Below are 25878 nucleotides of genomic sequence, written 5' to 3'. Positions count from 1 at the left end.
GGCATCCTTGGTTCTAGAGCTAAGGGTGCGAATGCAAAAGCTTCAGCGTTTGCTTGCTGATTTCTGAAGAGCCCCTTCGTTGCCTTGGCTGGCGATCTGGGCGTGATGTGTGCAGCTCTGCCGCTGCCCAGATGCGAGCGAGGCCGCGGGAAGCATTGCTTTATTTGTAGCTCTCAGCTGGTTTCCAGGGAAGGGAGTCAGGTTCCAAGAAAGAAAGAAAAGGCAAGTAAACGGTGATTAATTGTGAACAGAGCGAATAAAAATAAACTTGCCATAAAATAATTCTGGCAGTTTGCAAAGAAACATCTGTCACTTATACCTTCTGGCCCGATGCAGAGCTCACCACTTAGAGCATTAATTCGTTCAAAGGGCATTTAATTCTTCAAATTCGTTTCTGCTTTTATTTCACTGGCAAATAAAAACAAGAATATGCAATAAACCTTTGTAATAAGGAATTGACAAAAGCATACGTTAAAACTTGAACATGGACCCATTTTAGATGAGTTGATAGATTTGAAAAAATGCAAAATGTGTCAGTAATTGTCCGATGTTATATATTGTGTATATAGAAAAATAGATGGTGCTTTTATAAAAATATTTTAGAAGGTTATTAACTGCATGGTCAAATCAATATATGCTTGTGTATTAAAATTCCCTTTAAAAAATCCAACTGGCACTTACATATCTAGAAAAGTAAGGATATGGCCAAAAAATATGGTCCATCTTATCTCTTCTTCTTTCTCCCCCAACCCCAACCAGATTTCTTCTTCCTCTTGTAATTTTTAAATTTGTTTTGTTTTGTTGGGGATTTTAAGTGTTCGTCACTTGAGAGATTTGTCAGTCACAATTAAATTGGAAGGTTATCCACTTACTTGAAAACAGAGCTACAAATCCATTCTGCTAACGTGACTCATGCTGGTTGGTAGTTACAGATAACACATAGACAAGGCCCCACGTAGCAGTGCCACGTAATGTGATTACTTTAGAGAGAATGTTGAATTCCCCCTGTGCCTCAGGTATTCAAACAAAAGCCTGGCTTCCCTCTCGCTTATGTCCGCGGCCCCTCCCCGCACGGTGCCCCAAGGGGCTTGCATGACCTGGTTTCTGTGAATTCTAGGTCAGTTCCAAAGTTCATGAAGAGGATGAAAGTTCCTGATTACAAAGACAAGGCTGTCTTTGGCGTTCCTCTCATAGTCCACGTCCAGAGAACGGGACAGCCCCTGCCGCAGAGTATTCAGCAAGCACTGAGATATCTACGTAGCAACTGCCTGGATCAGGTAAGGCTGAAAATCCCCAGTGCAGGCTTGGATGAATGGAGTGCCAGAGTGAGTCAGATCTGTCCAGAATCAGGCAAGACATGCCTCACAAAAAAAAAAAAAAGAAGGCATCGTGACCCTTTATCTGGCAATATTTAATTTGAACAGGCTACATCCTTGTGAAGCTATTTGAGGCTATTTCCTCACTGGCAACTGAAATGACACCCTAGAGTGACTGCAGAAAGTTAACGTTAATAATTTGTTCCTGTGATGTCTAATTTGCATTCCCTAGAAACTGGAGTTAAGCTAGGTACTGCATTTCCTTTTTAATTATTGTTCCAATGTCACCGTTGATTTCACAGCATTCTTTTATCCCTGTTATACTACTTTTGAAAACAGAATTAGGTTTTCATGTCTCCCTTCATCAGTTTTTTTTTTTTTTGAAGTGGCACCAAGACCAGTAAAACTTAAACCAAAGATAGGCTTCTTTTCACATCTTTTTAAAATGTGCAAGTAAACAATGAAAACAGTATCAGCTAAATCAAATATCCTCTCCTTTTATAGGGTTGATTAAAAATTCAAACTAAACAAAATATTCAGAGATCATTTTCTGCCTCCAGGACTCTTTGGAGACCACCATAATGGTGGACTGTGATTAAGTCTAGAGCGCAGCCCATCTTGTAATTTACAAAGCAAAGCCTTTGTTCCTCCATAGTAGCACCCATTAGTTTCTTAGATATTCTGTCCGAAGTAACAGCCAGGTTCCTAATTTATAAATTGCAACCTTGAATAGTGGGGATGTTTTCAGGCAACTATTCTGTAATAGGCTTTGTCCATCATACTCTTTAATGCCATGCAGAAATCTGTACCAACCTAAGATTATTTGCACTTTTTATTGATTTACCCTGGGCTCAGTAGACAGGGAAGAGCTAAGTTACATGAACTCAAAGATCCTGGTTGCCGATGCTTGTAGAGACCCCAATACTGAGATCTCACTTAAAGTCAGGCTGGTCTCTTGATGAATCAGATACTAGTTCTCAGTGGAGCAAAACAGGAGTTACTTCATTTGAAACCATCTCTGATGAAATCCAGTGCATGAGCCCCTTTGTCCCCTCCCCCTTCTAATTTAGAGAATATAAAAGTATACATTTTTCCATTTTTAGATGTCATAGGAGAGGGTGGGGTGGCTGCTGTCACTGTTGTTGTGATGATGGCCATTTTGTTTTGAGAAATGGCCTTAATAGCTTGCCTCTTATTTCTCAGAAATAAGGGCGACAAACTACTTTTCTAGGGAGCTTTTCTTGGGCAGATGTCCCAACAGTAATTGACATGTGAATCATGTCCCAATAGAGTAATTCACTGAATCTGGTTACTTAAGCATAAATTTTGATTTTTTTTTTTAATTTTAGAGGCTTCACCAAAACCATACCTTATTCAAAGTAGATTTTATAAGTGTTTTACTGAGAAAAATTTTTGAAGAGGTAGATGCTGGTGAATATTTGGGAATGGCCAATCTAATCTCTTTTCCAATGCTAAAAGTATTGCAGCCATGCCCTTTGGCATCTACGTCATGGCCTCAATTGTACTTTTGTTGGTTTATTGGTCCAGACCCAAGATTGTGTTTTATGGAGAGTTGCTTCTTATTCAAACACATGTTTTTCCAGGCTTCTCAGTTTCTGTAAGGGTATGTATCAGACTCACCTCCCTCTTGGCTCTCTAAAAGCCCTTTACCAAGCACAGAGAATGTTTTGCTCCAAAAGCCAAGCCAGCTGATGCTTATCAGCAAAAGCTCCATTAGGCGAAAACAGTGTTTGTTCGGGAATGCTTAAAGAAAATGCAGTCTATCTACGCCATTAGCTCAATACCAATAACCTCTCTGGACTCCCTCGCATGTTTCAAGCACTCGTACTAAGTGTTCTGTGTTCACTGCCTCACTTGATCCCACGCCCACCCTGGGTGGTGTGATGCCCAGCTCATGATGGTGGAGCCAACACTTGCTTGCAAATCTGTCTAACTCCAGAGTTCAGGTTTCTAACCACTGCACCCTACGGCTGCTCCTTACTTGCTCTTCCCCAGCGGACTTCGGGGTGATGCCGGTTCCAGCGCTGAGGGATACTTTAAGAAGTGGCCCCACACAACTCGTTGGTGATTCACTGTCAGACTGTTTGGTCGTTTATGTCACATACAGTGAAAATGGGAGGGAGAATTTTTTTTCTGGCCTCAGCATCCGAAAGCATTGTGTTTCTTTTGGACAACTAGTCTGTTTTTTAATATTATGGACACTAAATTCATTCACTTGGGAGTGTTTTCCTCTCTGTGTTGGCTGCTAGAAAGCTTGGAGTCAAATTACTATGTATTCTGCCCGTAGTAAAAATGTGTAATTTTTTGGCATGAATTTTCTGCGTCGACCTCACCCCTAGTTTCAGCTTCCCTTTCCTATCTTTATTTTCCTTTTGCTGTGATTTTCTTATCTATTATCTTTAATTTAATTATATCTTATTGTATTTTATAGGTTATTGTAAGTCACTCGAATTCTTTCTTGAACAAGGTTGGGCATAAATAAATGAATTGTAATACCGCCGTTCCACTCACCACCGAATCTTTAGCATAGAATGTAAACCAATCCCGCCTCCCGTAGATTCTGAATACTGTGTAGCAGCAGTATCACTGCTGTTGCTGGGGCCAGTCTCCCTTCTGAAGCAAAGTCCCACACATAGAGAGAGGGACAGTGGCACCAGAACCCCCTCCATCCCTGCTCACTGCCTTATTCCCAGCGTCCGCGTCAAGTCTATTTTTTAAATCTAGAGGAAGAATACCATGCTGAAAAACAGTGCTGGCAGAGCTTTGTAGGAAAAAGACTGATTTCAAGGACATAAATACTGATTCTAAATGTAACCAAAATGGATAAAGCCATGCTTCTCTTGTGTCACTCACAGTAAGAATCTGCAGGGCGTCAAAGGGACTGTCACTGCAGCCAGTCACTCTTTTATGAAGCACCGGGCCCTGGCAGGGCTTCCCGCCTTGTGTGTCCCTCCCTTTCCTTGTCACACAGCGTGGGAAGCTCGCAGAGGCCACCCCCAGCCCCCATGAGAAAGGAGGGTGGTAATGGGAAGGGAACATGGGAAAACTGGAAAAACATAAAGAAGAATCAGAGAACACCTGGCTCAGGAGGAAGAGCGTCCCAGAGATTTAGGAGCAAGGAAGAGCAAATGAAAGTGAGCGAATCCGAAAGAGAGTGAAGTGAGAGTGAAAAGGAAATCAGCCCAAAACGAACTCTCTTTCCTCACCAACAGCACCTCCTCGGGTTGGAAAGAGAAAGGTCTACACTGGGCCCTGAGATCACAGCCTCAGAGTCACAGAGGACCAGCACGCCTCCAAGCATCCTCCCTCTAAGCCACACTGGACCAGGGAGGAGGCTTCCTGCAGTGCGTTGGTCCTGTTCCCCGCATACTGAGCATAAGCACTCAAACAGTGGAACCCAGCTCCAAGGGCTGAAACACTTTTATGACATACACGATGCTTGCATACGGCCCAGCACAGAGTATCTATTGCATCCCTTGCAGCTGGCTGCGGATGAAATGAGGAATTTTAGCCTTCAATTATGAACCATTTGTATTCAGACATAGTAATGTAGGAGAGGAGCCTTGCTTTGTTGTTTGAGCTTTTATTTCTGCTCTAAATCAGCTGTGCACAGAGGCTAGGTTATACCCAGGGCCTGATGAATATGAAGTGGCTGCAGTGAGTGGCTAAACCTGCAACCCACTGCATGCGCTTCCTATGAATCTTTCTCTTTCGGAACAAAACCAACCTTTCTTCATTAGCTGAGCACACTTCTAAAGAAGAGGAAATGTAAGTCCTGATAAACATCATTAAGTCCAAAAGAATTAGCATAAACAGGATGCCAAGGAGGAGATTTAATATTATTTCGATGAAATTTGAATTCTAATGCAGCACTCATGCTCAACCTCTCCCCCTCATAGAACAGTAAGCTTTAAAAGCGTAATTATGCTGGGAAGACACTTCATCCTCACTACAAGTGTCCCCTGCCCCTCTGCCTGCTCATTATTTGGCCTGGTGCCCACCTCAGAAACAGTGATGCTCTGGGCTCATCCGTTTAAATCATACCGCAAGTCCTCACTTTTTCATAGCTGGGTTTTTCAGTGGAAGACAAAAGAGAGAGGACAGGGAAACTGGACCAAGGGAACACTCATCACTCATCCTTTTACTTTTAACACGTTAACTGCCATGTGAGTTGCATTTAACTCACGCTGATTTTGAGCCCGGGGCCCTGTGAAGCATATGTAACTCACACATCTCTTCACCTTGGGGGCCACGTGAACTGTTTTTCAAGTTGCATATAACTCACGCACAGAAAACAATAAAAAATAACAATTTTTTTCATTAAATTAGAAAGGATCCTTTTGTTTTCGAAGTTTTATTCTGTTTTTGTAATAAAACACCGTGGCCCCAAGGAAAACAATTTTTTTCTAGTGTGGCAGTCAGTGTGTTAAAAGGAAAAGAGAAATCACAGGCAAGAGAGATGCTTCCAATGAACTCTGTGTTGCTGACGGCCGTTCTCTCCTTTCTAGACAGCGTATCCAGGCCGCGTAGTTGGCAGAACTCAGTACAGAATGAAAATTTGGGATCTCTTGTTCATATTAATAAATTATTGAGAATTTCAAAATGGGGACAGCAGCACATTAAACCAAGTGTGGGGCCCTATGTCACTGCCCAGGCCACCCACTCATGGGTGACAGATACAGAGGCAAATTAAAGACATTTTGCCCTCCTGGCGTCTTCCTCGTAATGCAGCTGAGGGGTCTGGGGCTGCTTCCCATCAGCTGTGACAAGAAGGAAAAGCAATGATTTCTTCAGTTCTCCATGTTTTACTTGGGAAAAAACTCTAGTCAAAAATGCAGATTTTACCCTTGCTTTGGAAAGTTGTTGAAGAAGAAATAATTACTGGCAATCCCTTGTGCCATCACCCAGTGTTGCTCTAGGAGGACAGACAGAGGAAGCTCTCCTCTGGTCTCAGGACCGCTAGGCCATTGGAAGGACCTTCTACTTACTGTGTCCTGGGGCTTTCCGCAGCAACCAATAGAAGCCCCAGCCAAAAATGGCTTAAACAATAGGAAATTCATGATCTCACGTTAACAATAACAAAAAGTCAGGATGGTTCCAGAGTTAGTCCCTTCATCAGCTCATTGTTATCTTTGAAGACCAGGGTGCTTTCCATCTTTCCCCTCTGCCATTCTCAGCTACTACTTCTGGAATCTGATCTGATTTGAGACCACCTTTTCTTTATTAGGTTTAGGAAACAAATTTCCTTCTGAGCTTCCAACAAAAATCCACAAAACCCACAGATATTTCCCACATCCCCTGGAAGATAAGGGTGGGGTGGGAAGGTTATCGTCAGAATTTGAGAGAGAACAAATAAATCCCTGACAACCCTCTGGACATCTTGAGATCTGAGTCAGAACAAGCAGCTCAGAGACCACAGCTGGAAAGCTCCAGACATGTCTAAAATAATTAAAATAACAATATTTGCTGAAACGAGAAAGAAACTTGGAAATTGAACAATACAAAGATAGCATCGCCGGGATGTGTGTCTGCATGCACATCAGTGTGTATCCGGGAACAGCCCGCAAGACACAGTAGGCAAAAGAGGAATGTGCTCAACAATTTAAACACAAACACTGTCTACTTTATTCTTTTTATAGATCCCAATCAATATTTCTCTGCTGTTAAAAAAAAATAGGAATTCTTCCCTAATGGAATAATACCGACTCACGTGAGGATAAATATTTGTGAGTCACATGTAAGAATTCACCTTCGGGGCATTTAGCTTCTGAGAACTCCTGTGCAGCCCAGCCTTGTGGTGTGTACAGTTCTGGGCCTCCTTCCAGAATTAGAGAAGTTGAGGATATAAACAAATTGAAGGTGGATCTCACTTCAATAATCACTCATTTGATATCTTGAATTCTTTTTTTTTTCTTTTTGACAGTAAATGCTTTCTTCCCACGCACTTTGATGAAATTTGAAGTAGTTGCCAGATAAAGGAAGGTAAATTGTTCTTTAGATTCTTCATGGCAAGTCCTCTAAGTATGGCAAAGTTTTGTATTTTCTAGACATTGTAAACTTTAAGAATAAAAAAGGAGATAATTAACGTTTTAAGTGACAATACATCTGAATATCCTGATTGGTGAGATTAGGGTAATAAGCTTTGGAGTGCAAAGACGTATGACTAAGAATTCTGTTTTTACGGCCACAAAAAGTAGCAGTGAGTAATTTCCCTGGTGATCCGTGCAGCTGACATGCAAAAACCTGAGTGTTCTCCAATGGCTTGGAATTCTTCCCTTGCTGTTACTGCAGTGTAAAAGAATTAGGGCTGCTGTCCATTGGTAGCAACAATCAAGAGAGCCTCCTCAGACACCTGAACTCGAGTGGAGGCCAGCTGGGCACACAGAGTGGCTGACGAGATGACCAACGCTCATGCATGTATCCAGGTATAGGGAGGAAGAGCAGTGGCCGTTCTAGCAGGGGTCCTGTTGGACCCCTCAGAAGGTCCCACCTTGCTTTGCAGAAGCGGGCTGACCGGTGAGCCACCAGGAATGAGAGCAGTGGAAACTGAGGGTTGAAGGAGAGAGTTTTGAGCAACTCCATGCCTTACAGGCATCTAACAAATAGCAGACGTATTATTCCACTATAAACCAGGGCTCCCAGAAAAGCTCAGTTCTTTAGATAGAGGCAAATCCAGAGTGGGAGGGGCCTCGAGAGGGCCTAGAGCTTAATTCTCTTGGGTGCCTTATCGGCCCCCATTTACCTTTCAGGCAGGGGAGGAGCCTAAGCCCTAGGATGAAAGGGCAAGCTGTGACATTATCTTGAAGTCTGAAAAAAAGCCACCCAGAAATCATTCTCACTAGAGCCAAAGATTATACACACGATAACGAACCAGGTAGAGTAGCAAGTGCCAGGCACAATATGAGAAACATGCTGGTGAGTGACAAGGATTCCAAAGAAGGGAAAGCAAATAAGACCCTTAAATCAAAACACATGCTTACGATATTATTTTGTTTCATGAACATATTCCCCATAAACCCTCCCCTAAAGGGGCACAGGATGTGGCTGCCTAGGTGGGATCCCTGCGTCCGCCACTCACTTATTTCCACCAAACCTCCCGTTGACCGGCTTTCTGAAAATCCCCACGGAAGTATAAACGCTAGAGGGCAGGGGATTTTGTCTGTGACTCCTAGCAACTCTAAATATGCCTGGTACACAGTGGGTGTTTAATCACCACTTGCTGAATAAAAGGGTAAAATAATAGCATCTACGGTGCTATAAGACTTGACAGGTCACAAAGCACGTTCATGTCTATTTCCTCATTTAGTCTCCATGATGGCCCTGGGAGGTGGGTATTTTTCTTACCTTCGTTTTATAGAAGATGTTCGTGTTCGGCTACTGCCGACAGTCGCTACACTGGTAATCCAGAATGTACTAACCGAGAGGCAATTCCCGTCATGGTGCCCTGCTTTCCCATCACACCCAAGGGGTCAGGGACAGGCGCCCTGGCTGATGCATCCCTGTGGCTTCTTTCAGGTGGGTCTTTTTCGCAAGTCGGGAGTGAAGTCTCGCATCCATGCCCTTCGCCAGATGAACGAAAACTTCCCTGAGAACGTCAGCTACGAAGATCAGTCCGCTTACGACGTGGCCGACATGGTGAAGCAGTTCTTCAGGGACCTCCCTGAGCCTCTGTTCACCAGCAAGCTCAGCGAGACCTTCCTCCACATCTACCAGTGTAAGTGGAAACCATGAGATGGGGGTTCTCGCGAGCCTCGTCCACTTTCACAAAAAATAACTCCCTCCTGATTACATTTTAATTAGACGAATAATATTTGAATTCATAAAGAAGTGTATGCTCCTACTCTCCTCTCCAGAAGTAACCTTTGTTTGAAGTTTGTTATGGAAACCTCCAGGCCATTTTTATGCATTTGAAAATACCTTTTTTGACATCAAAATATTCCTTCTCTATAGAGTTTTGTGTAAGATCTAAAATGAACTTTCAAAATACTTAGAATAAATTTAAAATGAAAAGGGAACAATAGAGGTTGCTTTGTATGCACGTATTTATTAAAACTTATTTAATTTTTTAAAAAATAGGCATTTCCTTGGGCTATAGGAAATTCAAAGTGACATTTATTAAAATAACTAGAAATAAAAAGTGAGAACATTTTAATACAATGTATTTTACTTGGTGAAAAGTAACCAAACCAAAGGCTTAAGCTTAATCCAAATAATTTATATTTTCACTTGGAATTTTTTAAGTGATATTAAATCGGTAGTTCTCAGCAAGCCCATAAAATTGAAATAATCATTGAAAATAACAATTGTTAATTAAGTATATCCTACTAAAGGCAGTTACAATGGGGGATATTAGAAATAAACACATGATTCTTTTCTAGATACAATAATGTTAGGATTATGAATTATTTTGATGGCCTAGGTCCCAATTTCTTGAAAAAACATTTGGCCCATGGACTCTGAGTTTTCAGCAAAATATACCTGAAATGGATCTTGACATGGAATTGATCCAATTTGAAGAAGATCCCTGCTCTAGAGAATTCTGTACGAAATGTGTTTAAAGAGTCTATAATATTTCAAACTCAGAAAGGATCGTAATCAGTACCAGTTGTAAAAACAGATTAAAGTGGCAACCTACTAAATAAATATTATTTTGTCAAAGTGAATAGGTTAAGTTAAATGAATGATATACATTGCTAGAGCCCAAACACAGAGTTCATGTTGTCGCCACGAGAGATTGAACTGCATTTTTCAATTAAGCCTCCCTTATGGCTTGGAAGTATGGTTTGGAAGTTTAATCAGTTCTTGGGTTACAGTTGATACTAGTCTAGGGCTAAAGCCAGATGATTTCTAAGAGATAAATGCCTTTGGCCCTTTCTGAGACTCACAAGCAAGAAGCTAGATCAAAGCAGAGCTTTATTTTAGCTGAGCAAACATTTATCGAGTGCGGCTTCTGTATGGGGCACGGTGCCGAGCGTGGCAGAGCATATGGGTGGGTGAGACTCACTCTCTGCTCTTAAGGTTCTTACAACTGAGAGAGATGAGGCATGGACATAAGTAACTGCCACACAACAAGGTTGGAGAAATTCCAAAAAACGTTACAAAGATGAGTCCCAGGAAGTTGAGATGAGCAATGAGGGCTTGGTGGAGAAAGTGACAGCTGAAGGTGAGATATGTGAGGAGCACGTTCTGGGGAAGAAAGTAACACGGGCATGGATCAGCAGAGTGCAGGGTGGTCGTCTGGCTTGCATGTACGGTAAATGTGCAAGGTGACACCAAATGACACTGAAAAATTAGGCTGGGGCCATATAATGAAGGACCTTGAGTGTTAGGACAAGGAGTTTAGACTTGATTCATTAAGTATTAGGGAACCCTGAGGTGTTGCTGAGGGACTTACCTGTTACAATGCTCCCAGCTATAAAGACAGAACCAAAAATCCAACAAACTATTGTTTAAACATTTTATTATCTCACATGACAAGAAATCTGGAATTAAATTATTTTGTAGTCGAGTAATTTCACAGCTCAGAGATGCCAGGGCTAAATCAGCTTCTCCGGGCTTTCCCCCAGTGGTCACAATACGACTGCCACAACTCAGGATCGTGACATCTTCACAAAATCACATTCAAAGGCAAGAAAAGAGTGAAAGCACATCTCCTTGGGCATATGCCTCTTTTTATCAGAGAGGTAAATCTTGGAGAAGCTCCTAGCTTTTTTCTTGATGCCCTTGGCCAGAAATGATTTACAACTTCTCCCCTAAACCAACCACTGTGAAAAGAGGAACATGATTATCACTTTTGGTTCAGGCCAGCATGGGTCATTGCTGGGTATCAGGGAGGGGCCCGTTCCCCCGAGTACGTTGCAGCCCACACCTGAACAGAACGTGAGCTTTCTTAGTGAGGAAGACGGGGAGAGTGGATATTGGGTAGGTGGCCAACCTTGTGTCTGCCACAAGGGTCAGGTCCGTCAACACTGTGCTCGTGACCCAGGAAGCTGTTAGAGGTGAACCGTACCAGATGAGAACAGAGGGTCAGGGAGTTAGCACGCTAATTGAGGCTCTGGATTACCTGCAGTGATCTCCAGCAGTGAGACTGGAAATAAGATATTCGTGGAAAGCCCCTAGAGTCAAAGTTTCCAAGCTGCTCCTGGGCGGAGGGGAACCGTTCCTCCTCCAGCACTGCAGGGCACTTCTGTTGTCAGCTCTGCCACTTCTTGAGCTTTCATCGAACGATAAACTCAGATGGAGTGATGGGTGGGTAATGAAAATATTTGAAGCCTACCAGTCCACAGGAGGGAGAAGGATGGAGGGATCAAAGACATCCGTAAGATTTTAATGCTTGATGACTGAGAGAATGTGGAAGGTAGCCCGGGTGCAGTGGCTCACGCCTGTAATCCTAGCACTCTGGGAGGCTGAGGCAGGAGGATTGCTTGAGCACAGGAGTTTGAGAGCAGCCTGAGCAAGAGCGAGACCCCATCTCTACTGGAAATAGAAAAATTAACCAGGCGTCGTGGCACACACTTGTAGACCCAGCTACTTGGGAGGCTGAGGCAGGAGGATTGCTTGAGCCTAGAAGTTTGAGGTTGCAGTGAGCTATGATGATGCTACTGCACTCTACCCAGGACAACAGAGTAAGACTCTGTCTCAAAAAAAAAAAAAAAGAGAGAATGTGGAAGGTGATGGGGAGAAGGGAGCTGATCTGGGGCAGGGGAGAGAGAGGTGTTCAGAATCCACAGAAGGCTGACTTTGAGGTGCCAACAGCCATGCACATAGTTGAAAATTTTCAGTACTTAGAAATGCAGATCTAGAATAGTCTCCTGAGAGCCAAGAGAGGAGCAGGACCCACAGCAGTGTGGTTTGTAGCAGAAAGGTCAAAAAGGACAGGATCCCAAACAAATGCTCAATTTAGAGATGAATAATTGACCTTTTCAAGCATTTTTAGTAGAAAAAAATGGACAGAAGGTATTTTCTGAGCGATAAAAAAACAAGTGAATAGAAAGGAAATTGAAACAATATATAGAGGTGACAGGTGACTCTTCAAAAATGATGGCATGGGGGAAGATGTTGGCATGGAAGAGACGTTTAGTAATCTAAAGTTAAACAATGTATACACCCTAGACAGCTTGCCTGTACCAGCATATTTTAAAACAGTCCAGTGGCTCAAGCTGAAATTATAACACCTCTCACAAGCTTCAAATCATTAGTGGTATCTGTTTTTGCTTCAGCACAAGCAAGAAAAAAGAAAATGGTTTTCCTGTAGTTTTAACAGAGTGGCGCGTCTCTGTGAACCCAGGTGTATCTTATGCCAGCACACAGTGGACACGGTGGGGGTGGGTAGGTTTCAGAATGCCGGGTGCATGGTCAGACTTTTCCAGGAATTCGGAGTTGCTGAATGACCAGGGCCAGGAGTGTGGCCAGCCCTGGGGTGGCAGATCCTCCTACATGACAATGCGGAAGGACAGAGAGCCCAACATCGCCAGCCCACAGGACCACAAACCCCGGGCCACCCAGGGCCCTGGCAGGAGGTCACACCTAAGCCCCTCTGAAGCAGCAAGCTCCAAATATGTCTTTGTCATGCACTCCAGTAGTAAATACCTGAGTGCATATTTACTTCTAACAATATAAACACTGTGATATGCTGTGATACACGGTGCACATCATAAAGCACAGCCAGTCTGTACCTTTAATGGATGAGAGAAAACATAAACAGAATTGTAAGTTCTACTGTTGTCTTCCCACACCTCAAGTGATTCCCACACCCGTTGAAAGTACAGACACCCTACTGTGGAGACCGCTGCCCCAGAACACGGCATTTTAAGAGAGACAACAATGTTAACCGAAGTGAGCTCCCCTGACTGCCTCTTTCAGAGTGAGAGGGCTGAGGGCAGGGACTCAGAACTAAACGATCATTAAATAAACATCGCTGTGGGGGGAGGGCAGCAAAACGCAGCACCTGACACCTATTTGCTGTGATTTTTCCGTTTAGTTCACCTCATAGTGTTGGGACCAATTCCCCTTCAAGCCTGCGTGACCAATGCCCGCCGCCACCACCCTCAAGGGGAACGGGACTGAGAAGGGCCTATTACCTTAGGGAGCACGGTTCCTCTTCCCCAGGCATAACCTCAATTTCCGTAACCCCCAAGATGACGCGACAGGTGACACTGGGTCTCTATATGAACTCAACAGCATGCATCCTCCAAACCAAACCCTGGGTGACTAGTAGGAAAGAGGAAGATGTACCAGACCTCCCCTCGAGGAGCTGACCCTTTAGGCGTGAGGCCAGAGGACCAGCCAGCTCCACCCCACTCAGGGTTAACTGTGCCTGGCTGGCGTCCTGAGAGCTGCTTCCCACGCTGTCCAGCAGGGAGGGTGGCAGAAAGAAAGCCTGGTTGACAGAACCCCGATCAGTCGCCAACCTCAGCCGGAACAGGAAGAGGTCAGAAAGCCGACGAGCAGGTTGTCGCTCAGGGTATGAACTGCCAGGATGGCGGTGCCCCTTTCTGAGTCCCGCCTGGTCATCCAGACCGTGGGTTCTGGAATGCAGCTGCTGGGGCTGGGGTTCAGCTCTGCCTCTCCCGAGCCACGAGGCCTGCACAGGAACTTTTCTGTGCTGTTAGCTGCGGCTCTGGTGGTGGTGACTGAAGACTCTCGAGTGTGTCGCCAGGTCAGGAAGGTGGAGCCTGCACACCCTCTCCCCGCAGACTCTTCCTGTGACTGTTCCTCTAATGACCAGCCACCCACTTTTCCTCAGACGTCCCCAAGGAGCAGCGGCTGCAGGCCGTGCAGGCCGCCATCCTGCTGTTGGCTGACGAGAACCGGGAGGTCCTGCAGACACTCTTGTGCTTCCTGAACGACGTCGTCAACTTGGTGGAAGAGAACCAGATGACGCCCATGAACCTGGCCGTGTGTCTGGCCCCCTCCCTTTTTCATCTTAATTTATTGAAGAAAGAAAGCTCTCCAAGGTGGGTTTTTCTCAGCATCATAGTAATCCCAGACCAGGCATCCCCACAGTTCATAGAATGAAGGAATGAATGAATGAATGAATGAATGAATAAATAAACGGAATGTTTCATTTGAACTTCAGGATTTGTCGGCCCCCATTTCATAAACAGAAAGTGTTCCGAGGCACTAATTCATGGGGCTCAGGTTCACGGAATGATCAAAGTAGCCTTGAAGAATGTCGATGGTGGTCCAGAAAGCTGGAGGAGTTGTGTTTTGTTTTGTTTTGTTTGTGTGGGAAGGAGGGAAAAAGTACACAAAGCAGCATTTTACAATCTTGAATAAAAAGGCTATACATTAACATAAGACCAAAGCACAGGAGCTTGCAGTTAAGTGGTTTCAAACTTTGGAAAAACAGATTCATTCCTCCCCCTACGGTTCTTCCTGCCCTTGTATTTTTCCAAGATTTTTTTTTTTTTTTCTTGCTGTGACCTGACAGACTGTTAGCCCGATTTGGAATATCTAAGATGTGTGGTCATTGTTTTTATTTGGAAATGAGACAGCCTGGGATCTGGCTAGCATCTGGGTATGAACAGAAAACAAAAGGGATGAGCTCGGTATTGTGACAAGCTCTCTGGTGTGGGATCTGCTTAGCACACTCACATTCAATTACAGAGTCATACAGAAGAAATACGCCACGGGAAAGCCAGATCAAAAGGACCTCAATGAGAATCTGGCCGCGGCTCAGGGGCTGGCGCACATGATCATGGAATGCGACAGACTTTTTGAGGTGAGCAAAAGGCTCTAACCGCCTCCCTTGTAGCCCTTGGAACTAGATAAGACGCTTGGGATGGTTGCTACATTTATGGTTTCCATCTGTTTGTTCCTGACTTTATGTTGACAATGGTACGCTCTATAGCTCTGGTCTTCACCTCCAAGAAATGTGAGGAGCTAGCTAGCTATACAATCGAGGCTTTGACAAAGACACTCGGGCTTACCATACGGATGGTTTTCATGCAAGCAGTTGTAGCACCTGGCATTGTCAGGTTCAAGGTCAGTCGGCCAATTATGCTATATTTGATTTTACCTTGGGACTTGATTAGGTTCAGCATCTGTGCGAGAGTGTGTGTGATATTGAGCAATCCTTGTGGCTGAGAATCAATGACAGCTTATGAATACAGCCACAGGTATGTCAAAGAAGTAAGCAAACCAGACTTCTGGCATACCGTTTGTGGTAAAGCTGGCATTTGTCAATGGGAAAAGTGTGCTAAAAAGGTAAAGCTATTCATTCCTAAGTCCTATTTGATGTTTCCCGTAGCAAGTCTATATGCTTGAAGTCTATTCGCAGTGGATGAAGTTGTCTGAGCCCACATTTTGCCAAACAATACAAAGACGTTAAAAGTAAAGTGGAAGGGCAATGGAAAGAATGAATGGGAAGTCATTTCCATGTTCTGAATGATAAATATAGCCTCAGAAACGTATTTGTATTTCCTGACTTCAGGAAGGCCCCTCCTGGCCTTGGCACTGATCATAGAAAAACATCTCCATCCCTGTGGGCCTCGGCCTGTTGCTCAGACCTTAGTTGGTGAAATGACTTTGCTTTTTCTATTAGTCTCAGCATTTCTTTGTCTCAGTGTGTGGCTCTTTCTTGCGTCCCTTGGTCCAGGTCCCACATGAGATGGCGGCCCAGTCCCGTAACTCATACATGGAAGCCGAGATCCATGTGCCAACTCTGGAAGACCTGGGGCCACAGCTGGAGGAGAGCGGGGCGACTTTCCACACGTACCTGGAGCATCTCATCCAGGGCCTCCAGAAGGAAGCCAAGGAGAAGTTCAAAGGATGGGTCGTGTGCTCCAGCATGGACAATACAGACCTCGCTTTCAAAAAGGTAACCTCAGGGCTTGGAAAAAAATCACCTTCAAAAAGTCACATCTAGCAACCAGGAATTTATTCTTACTTTTAAAATGCCTGCTGTGTCCACAGGGCTTGGCACACACGTGGACAGTTAAGGCACATGTACCTTTCAAAGACCCAGTCTAGAGACCACTCAGCCACCTTGTTGCATATAACCAGAGTGCTGACTGCGCGGCCAGACGGCTGGATCCCAGTCCTGTCTGCCCTTCGCTGTGTCACACACCTTTCTGTGCCTCAGTTTCCTCATTTTCAAAGTGGACACTGTAAGAGTACCATTATCAGAGAAAGGTCATTTACGAATCAAATGGGTTAGAATGGTGCCCGCCACACAGTAAGCACCACGTGCATTGGTGGTTATTATTTTTATCATCATCATTATTCTTTTAAGCTTCAGGATTACACTTTTTAAATGTTAACCTGAGGTATGCAGCATTGCTCTTTCAATGCACATCATCAGTGCTGGTGCTTGAGCGCCTGGCAGAGTGTGGGAGGTGCTTGTTAGACCCGGGTGGCCACTTCAGCTTCTGATGGCGTCTTTCCCCAGGTGGGTGATGGGAACCCTCTGAAGCTGTGGAAGGCGTCTGTGGAAGTGGAAGCTCCCCCCTCGGTGGTCTTGAACCGCGTGCTGAGAGAGCGTCACCTGTGGGACGAGGACTTTGTGCAGTGGAAGGTCGTGGAAACCCTGGACAGACAAACAGAAATCTACCAGTACGTGTTGAACAGCATGGCCCCCCACCCTTCTAGAGACTTCGTGGTTCTCAGGTAAGCCCAACTCCAGGGTTTATGATAATCTGTTCCAAAAGCAGACGAGAGCTTTGGAGAGCGCTGTGTGGGGTTCTGCCACCCAAGTCCAGCTTCCGCGGGGAACCCCGGGCAGGCCGGTCCTCGTTCCCTCAGCGCAGCCTGACGTTGCTGTCTTTTATGCGCAACTTCCTGCTGCTTTCACCCAGTTGACAGCTCTGCCTGGGCCCTCGTGTGGCCCCTGTCCTGGCGGAGCACACAGTTTATTAGGCCATAAATAGTGCTCATTTCCTCAGAAGAGAGGCCCAAGAATCGCTGCTGTTTGTCCGGTCACTCTTTCAGCCAAATTACGTAAACTGAATCTGACTGGCTTTTCTTCTGATTTTGCCTTTCTTCCCCGGGAAACCAAGTCTTCAGTTTGTGAAACTTTCAAGACTTGGAGTACGTATAACTTCAAAACTCATCTGTGTAACTTCAAATGTTCGTAACTAATCACCGTGCTTGGAAACCTTGGCACGGCCCTGAAGGTCCAAATATGCTGAGACACTTGGACATAGAGTCAGATTTCAGGACCTCTCAGGGCGTGGCGAGTCTTGCATCTGCCATCGATATGTCACTTCTGATTGATTTGTGGGCTGAGTTCCAGACCCCTGCCCTCTGGGCTTGGAGTGGGGTGCTCAGATGACAATAGGAAGTTTGCACAGTACAAATGCAGTATCGCATGAGCAAGAACAGGGATCGAGGGTACTAAAGAACTCAAATAAAATGTAATTAGGTCGATATATCCTTTTTTTATTGAAAACCTTGGCAAACCTTGTTTCATCTCACAGATCAGCTATGTAAAGGGAACCACTAAGGAAATTCCCAAGTGTATATTTAGAAGAGTTTCTTTATGAAACTAGTTTTGATGGCAAACTAAAGGTTACTTTTCACATGTCCTCTTTATGCCTCTGGAATTGGTCCTTGCAACCTTGACTTTTAAAGGTCAGTTTTCCCTAAATATATGTGTTTATCGCAGCATCCTTGGGATCCTGGTGGAGAATGTGGGCAGTTAGGAGGGTGGCTTATTACCACTCTTATTATTGGGACATTAGTCATCTTCTGGAGGTAACCTTCACACTTTCACTCTCACAGAAAATTGAACATTTGAACAGTTCTTGCAGGATGGCAGCCTCAGGCTGGAGCCGTGACATAGTGTGCCTCTTCCCTCCCTCCATCGGAGCCTGAGGGCTGGAGGCTATGCATGGAGCCCCCTCCTTCCATCCTCCCAGCTGTCCCCCCAGCCTGCTGTTTGTTAGTGTGACGTTCCATCACTGCCTTGTGCCAGACACTGTCTCAGGCTCTGGAGATACAGCAGTGAATGCAACAAACCACTGTCCTACTCTCTTGGGGTTTATATCTTACTGGGGAGAGAAAGTCAATAAATCATAAAGGGGGGTGGGCTTACTTATGCTGGGGGAAACAGTGAGGTAGGGAGAGAGTAAGGAGCAGCATTTAAATGTCATAGTCAGGGCTGAGTCTCACTGCACAGATATTTGATCCGAGACTTGAGGGGAAGGTGCGTGAACCATGAGGCCCCCCACATGGCTAACAGTGAACCAGACCTGATTCCTGCCAATAAGAATTCCTTCTGTGTGTGATAAGAGGGAGTGGAAAGCGACAAGTATGGTGAGGAAGTCACGGGGTTGAGACGCGTCCTGTTTCAGAACGTACGAGGCTGGTCACCTTTCAGGGTTGCCATGTTTATCTCTCATTTTACATCCATCACTAGCTCCTTAGGAGCTAGAGAGTTACTGAAGATTTTCCCATTTTATCCCCACAAATCTTTACAACTTTCAGTCTTCACGATTTATCGCACCATCGTGCGTGGCAAGAGGGTGGTCACAGCCGTTGGGAAGTTGCTGAGCACCTGTGCGCGGCTGGGTCATTCCCACGCTCTTGTCGGGCATGTATGGCGTTTTCTCTCCCTGGTGTGGTAGGACGTGGTGAAGTCATGACCGAGACGACTAAGAGAGGGAATAGGATTTGTGCAGTAAGTAACGGGAATTCTAATGATACAGTCTGTCATTACAGATCCCTGGGTAGAAAGGGACGTTGGAGGTAGCCACACAGACGCTCTCATGGCTCCTGACTCCCGTCCACTTGCGGATAGTGCACATTGGTAGACAGCTCTAGTCTCTACACTGAACTGAAAGGTGCTTTCCTGTTCCTCTGCCTTTTGGTGTTAAATCAACCAGGTTTATCCTGTCTACCATGCAAGAGCCACTCAAGTATTTGAAGATAATTAGCAGGTCCACATATGTTTTGTTTTCTTCGAGCTAAGCATCACTGGTTCACTTGCCCTTGAAGACTTGGATTGAGCATCACCTCCTCCAGGAAGCCTTCCCAGATGCCTCCCCCAGGTCCCCTGTGTGTTCCCAGAGCCCACTGTGCATAGCCTTATCACTGCACTAGCCACAATGTTTTTAGAATCCTTTTGAGAGTTGTCAGATTTTCCCACTAGGCTGTGTGTATCTCTGTGTCCTCGGTGGCTTCTCAGAGCCTGGCTCCTCTATGTGCTTACTAGGTGTCTGCTAAATGAACTGATGGAGCAAGTCCTAATTCCTAAACTGTAAAATCACCGCTTCCATAATAGGTAGGAGCCTCTGCAGCAGAGCAGGGCCCCGGTTTGGAGTTCCAAGTGCAGGTCTGAAAGCTGCAAGCATGTCTGGCCTCTGAGTCCAAGAGCTGAGATCCTGCTTTGAACTGCGCTGTATAAACTTTCCACAAGCTTATGGAAACCGTTAGCTTAGTCCAAGTAACTGGCACTGGAATTCAAGCCCAGGTTTTTGACGGGAATATATTAGTGTGAGCCTTAGCTCTGTGTTCAGGTTTTTCTTTCTCTCTCAGCTATAACTCTGAGGTGCGGGCTGTTTTGCTACAGGACCTGGAGGACTGATTTGCCCAAAGGAATGTGCACCCTGGTGTCGCTCTCCGTGGAGCACGAGGAAGCCCCGCTCCTGGGTGGCGTGCGTGCCGTGGTGATGGATTCCCAGTACTTGATAGAGCCATGTGGCTCTGGCAAGTCAAGACTGACCCACATCTGCAGGACAGACCTGAAGTAAGTGCTGATGCCCGAGACGGCGGGCGCAGGTCTCCAGCTTCTCGGCACTTTCCCCAGGGCCCTGTTCGTCACCTTGATTTCTTATTTCACTATACTTTTCTCCCATGAACATGCTTTCATACCTGATTACATATGCCTCCCCTCTCTCTTTCCCTCTTTCCTTCTCTCCTAAAATTCAGACATTTTTCCTGCAGCCCCTTTGCTTTGCTTATTTTCTGTTTTATGCCTGGTTATGTGTCTGTGTCTCTCCCATGAAACACACACGAGTAATATAGCCCGGCACAGAGTAGATGCTCAGCGAATCTGAGTTCCCTTCTCGGACTTCTTTAATGCCTTCCCCTTTTGCAGCCCCCGCTGGTTTCCCTTCTTTGAGAAGAAACTAACTTAAATCCAACCCATTCAAGGTATTCATGTTGTTAAACCGAGTCCCTGGTCTGGGTAGATATAAATTGAGTTTGCTCTCAGTAAATTCTAGATTCAGTCCCATTTTACCCCAGGGAGTTGGTAGAGGGGTGGGGAACCTTTTCAAGTTGGAAGGCCACATTAATTTAGCTGTAATCAAATAAGGCCTCATTCAAGAAACTTCAATCAAATATACTTAAAATGTGCATTATTTTGTAAAAATCTAACTACTATATGTAATAATTTCAAAAAATGAAAACTATTTGTAACTATCTGTTCTTGAAGAGATAAAATGTTGGCTAACACCTATCTCTGCAATAGCCAACACATGTTAGAATTATACAGCAAATCCACACTGAATACCTCATCCTTTAACTTTAGCATGTTATAAAACTGAGGATGCCATGTTGCAGCTGCATGAATATAGTTAACAATACTTATAACTTGTTGCAAAGTGTCACTTAAAATAGTAGCTTTAGCGCAGAGATTTTGCTGATGCAAGATACAATGAAAAGAAATGAGGGCATCTGGATCTGTTAATACTTTTTTTATCTGTGCCATAAACCCTTCGTGTTTTCCTGTCATGGAAGGTGCACCATCTGTACATACACTCACTAAATTTACCAAATTCAGTCCAACTTCATGACATTTATCTTGAAAGTTGCTGAAAATAAACCACAATGTGTTCTGTTTACAAGAATGTCCAAACCAAGTAACTCTTCGTAGCAAAGAAAATCCTCTGTTGTGACCTGAATGAAGTATAAAACCAGCGCTGAGTCTGTAGTATCAGTTGATTCATCCAAAATGATTGAATAATATATATTTTCCTTTTGAAGTATTGCATGAAGCTGTTCTGTTAAAGGCTAATTCATGCTGTTGATCAGGTATGGTTCTCCTTGAAAGAAACAGTTGTTTGTACTTTGAAACGTTACCAGGGTGTAAGCATCCTACAACTTTGACAATGCATTCTTTCACAATTTCTACATCACTGAATGGCTTCCCTTTTACCCCCGGAGTATATAAGCTACTTTATAAATTACTTCATTGGCATTATTTCCGGGTCTTTTTGCTGCTTGAAAGAATTGTCTTTTCTTTTGCTTTCCATCTTTTAATTTCTGCAGTACAACCTTTCATGCCTCTCTCTCTAATTTAGAATATTCGTGGTCCTTATGAGTGTTACAATGCTGATGAGCATTGAATCTCTTTAATGTTGATATTGCAGTATCACAAAGCAAGCACATCATCTTATCTTTAGCAGAAATAAGATAGTATTGTAATTCCCAATCCTCATTTAAAAATGTGTTTTCTTCCTTCAGCATTCTCTTGGTCTTCTTTGACATCATGGGCTGGTAAGCAGTCCGAGTTAAAAAATACCGTCAAGCTGTTTATTCACAAATTCGACTTCAAACAGAAACATAATGCACCATTGTCAAAAGCTGATAACAGACTGGCATACTTGACCCCCATAAACTCTCACCAACCAGCCTTGTGCAGTAGTGGCACCAGTCAGGCAGGGGAAGTTAGAACTAAATCATGAGCATAGCAGCCATCAATTTAGCCCTTATGGTTTACGAATGTTCTCATTGTGCTGGTCAATCTGGGAGGATTATTTCATTGAAACTCATTTTATTCTATGGTATTTTAAATACATTCATTTAAAAAAATAGATATAAAAGATGAACAAAAATGTATTAATAAAAATGAGAGGATTTGTTCTGTAAAATTTGGATTCAGTCAAAAGGACACACTTAAGGACCAAGAAGGTCACATATGGCCTTAAGGCCACAGGGTCCCCATCCCTGGCCGATGAATACTGAACAGACAGAGTGAATACTGGGCAGCCAAGACATGTTCAAGGGACCTGATGACAGAATGAGGTCCTCCGGAATTCAAAGTAGCAGGTTGTATGCGAGTGCACTGGTCATCACAGCCCAGGGACAGCCCCGTCTGCCATGACAAATTGCTGCGATTTGGGAAAAAAATGTTCCCATTTCCTTTCTGCTCTCTTTCCCTGCAGAGGCCGCTCCCCCGAATGGTACAGCAAAGGCTTTGGACATCTGTGTGCAGCGGAAGTTGCCAGGATTAGAAACTCTTTCCAACCCCTCATTGCTGAGGGTCCAGAAACTAAAATCTGAGTTTTCCGCAGTGTGACCTCAAACTCAGGGAAGAGGAAGCTACAGCGAATGCTCGTGGCAGAGAGTGTGCGCGAGAGGACAAGACGAAGAGGAACTGACGGACGTGGTTAATGCTTAAAAATGGAAACACTGAGAAGTCAGGATGTTGAAGACGCGAGAATTTCTGAGAACTTTCCTAGCCTTCCTGGAGATGGCTATATCCCTACTAATATATTTTTTAAAATCTGAACATTTATCTATATTACTTAAAATTAAATGGATTATTCCTTGTGCATTGCCTAATTTACTATTTAAAGGCTTCTAAGAAGCACATTCTTAACTGTAAATAAATGTATGTATAGCATATGTACATATGTGTGCATATCTCCATCTTTACTGTATATATGTAAAATACCGATTTTATATAGAATTGAGTGTTTTGAAAAGGACCTTGTCTGACCCTGGGAGTCCTTTCCTCACACTGTTCTATCCAGGTGGCCCTGGGCCCTGTCTTCCCACTGTCCTCTAAGCTGCACAGAACCTGCTGCTAATACCGAGGTGTGAAAATGCCCTGATGTCTAACCAAAGATTTGCTAACCAAAGGAAAATGCCATTTAAAGGTTCTTCTGTGTCGATAATTTGTTTCTGTTATTCAAAACCTGAGAGTAGAGTGTTGGGAGAAAGCCAGGGAAACGATATTTACTTCTCTTTAAAGCAAAGCAGTGGGTGAGAAGTCATCACCAAATTCAAGGCTAGATTAGGAGTTGCCACTGGGCCCAGCCAGGTGCAATTTCAGTGAGGCGTCAGGCCTCGGTGGACCCCTGGAGTCAGCAACAGTGACTGAAACAGAAGTGGTATTTCACCCAGCAGAGCGGAAGGTAATAGCCTTTACGTATTCACAGCCAAAGGGAGCCTCTGTGTTGTCCCAAGTTTTCATAAATACATTTTATAATGTTGTTAAATGTCCTTGTATTTGACCAGTGGCCCATTTGGTCACAGTGAATTGGCATTTTCTTACCAATGTATTGCACTGAATGTAAATCTGGACACCACACAGAGGGAGACGATGGTCATTCGGTTCAAGAGTCTGGACCATCACAGCTTCAGGGAATTCATATTTTGCTATGTATTATGCTCTTAAAATATAATTCATTGAAGTTTTGCAATTTGAAAGACAGGGTTTTTAACTAACATAAGACGAAAACTATGTTCTTTAATTAGTTTTAGAAAATATAATCAGGTTGATTAATTCCATGTTTCTTCCTTAGCGATTTCAGGCTACCTATGCATTTGACCCGGCCTTATTTATTATTGTACAGACTAAGCCAATTGACTCTCCTTAACCCATTGCTGTTGAATTTAAGTTGTTTTTTATTGTATTTCAACAACTATAGAGAGAAGGATAACTTATTGCGTTTGGTTTCAGGGAGAGAGATTTTTTTTTTGGTTGTCCGTAACAGTTTGATATCTGATTTAGCAACTGATGTTGGAGGAAAAATAGAAAAACAAAGGAGTGTTTTCAGGTATTTTTTTGTATCATATGCATTTATGTAATATTTTCTGTTATCAGCGATGTGCAATTATTTTATTGAGAAGAATAAAAAAGCTGCATATGAGTTTGGTATGGTGCGAGAAAAATCATACTGTTTGAATTATGACCTAGGAATTTTTCATTCTCATGCCTACCTTAGAAGGTGGCAGCAAATCAGTAATTTACCATTTGGGCAATGCTCTGGGAGCAAAACAAATTCACTTTGGCCGTAACATCTTAAATTTAACCACATATGCTGGATTACTTTATACGCACCGACAAGATCATTAGTGAAGTTTAATCTAGCTAAACACTGGTCCTGCTCCAGAGATGGGACCCTACATGTTTGGGAAATACGATAGGCACACAAGGACGAATGGCACTGTATCACCCAAAGCAGCACTGCTTCTCCGAGTTTAACTTTAACATGCACCGAATCGCCCGGGGAGCTTGTAGAATGCAGCCTTGATTCAGGCGGTCTGAGGTGGGCCTGACATCCTGCATTTCTCATGAGCCTCAGGAATGCTGCGCTGCTGGCCAGAAACCCACACTCTGAGAAACAAGGATCTAGAGCATGCTTAAAATAAAAACAAGTAGGATTGTATTTCTGACTCCCTCCTCTTCAAATTACCTGAATCTTTAAATTTTTATGCACATACTAATCACATCACTGCTGCATAACAACACAGTGCATCTTTAAAAAAAAAAAAAGGAAAAGGGAAAATAAGGAGAAAAAAGATGCATCAAGTTTATTTGTCATACCACAGTGTTTTATTCATTGTTATCTTGCCAATGAAAATAAAGTATAATATTGCATTTAAATATTATATTTATACCTCATGTATATTTTTACCTCATTTGTTGGTATCAATCATTAATTGTAAATAAATAATTGCCAAGGCAAATAAATTTATATATATTAAATATTTCCTATTTTCTATAAAATAGATGTTGATTTTCATGATTCATCCTGTGAGTGGAAAATCTGTTTCTTGAGGAAGATCTCTCTCTAGGATAGCTTGCCATGACCTTGACTCCTTTGTACTACTTGTAGTCAATACTGTCTTCAAATACAAGGATGTTGTTATCAATAGACATTCACTAACAGTCTGGCTACCTTAACCTGGGTCTAAGGCATTAAAGTAATGGGCAGGGATTGGGTTTTGTTTTTTTTACATTTTATAGTTCTTAAATCTGAAAGTTACAAAAGCACATTTATAGTATGTTTTTTTCAAAGATTTAGTGAACTCGTTAGCTACATTTTATTTTTGTTGAGTGGACAAGAAATCGAGATTTGAGGAAATGACTTACAGCTGCACCACTAGACCATAAAAAGTAGCCACAAATGACTCTGAACCTCTTCCCTTCCATCCTGGTACTTGTTCTCTCTGAGCTTTATTTCTAAAACACAACAAATATAACCCCTAACTAAATAAGCAGGAGCTCCCAAACATTCTCAGCTACAGGCTTCCAAAACCACAGGGGCCCAAAAAATGATATGCCCCCATAAAAATTACCCCAACTCTGCTCTCTGCTCATCTCACCCAGACCTTCTCCCATTACTTGAAAGTTCTACTTGCATTGTAGGCAAAGGAGGAATTCAGTGGCCCCTTTTCCTCTCCTATATCAAAGAAGAGAACATGGTTGTCATTCTGGCAGCCACAAGGCTACAAATATTGTCCTGGGTACATGGATCATATGAACTCAAATTTGATTCCAAACACATTTCATGAAATTCTTAGATATGAAACTGTTCTACTTCTGTGTTTTGATATTTGGTCACAGAAAAACTAGTCATGTAAC

At 43.6% G+C, this 25878-nt stretch overlaps 1 protein-coding gene across 2 annotated transcripts in view; it reads left to right on the top strand.

The window, feature by feature from the left end:
• STARD13 (StAR-related lipid transfer (START) domain containing 13) overlaps nucleotides 1-22990 on the top strand; it is a 113084-nt gene extending 90094 nt beyond the window's left edge. Inside the window, exons 7-14 of one of the 2 annotated variants that reach the window (XM_012642145.1) lie at nucleotides 1118-1277; nucleotides 8853-9051; nucleotides 14083-14293; nucleotides 14946-15060; nucleotides 15937-16158; nucleotides 16729-16946; nucleotides 19849-20025; nucleotides 22448-22990. In XM_012642145.1, the coding sequence (XP_012497599.1) occupies nucleotides 1118-1277; nucleotides 8853-9051; nucleotides 14083-14293; nucleotides 14946-15060; nucleotides 15937-16158; nucleotides 16729-16946; nucleotides 19849-20025; nucleotides 22448-22565 (1420 nt within the window). In that variant the 3' untranslated portion in view covers nucleotides 22566-22990. Of the gene's footprint in view, nucleotides 1-1117; nucleotides 1278-8852; nucleotides 9563-14082; nucleotides 14294-14945; nucleotides 15061-15936; nucleotides 16159-16728; nucleotides 16947-19848; nucleotides 20026-22447 lie in introns of those variants that run through there. The other variant, XM_012642146.1, reaches the window with a different exon arrangement.
• Nucleotides 22991-25878: the final 2888 nt, after the last annotated feature.

This window comes from Propithecus coquereli, unplaced genomic scaffold (genome assembly GCF_000956105.1).
Source record: "Propithecus coquereli isolate 6110/MARCELLA unplaced genomic scaffold, Pcoq_1.0 Scaffold175, whole genome shotgun sequence".
NCBI classification, from domain to species: Eukaryota; Metazoa; Chordata; class Mammalia; order Primates; family Indriidae; genus Propithecus; species Propithecus coquereli.
The sequence above is the reverse complement of the archived record's forward strand: the minus strand, read 5'-3'. Positions and strand labels throughout refer to the sequence as shown.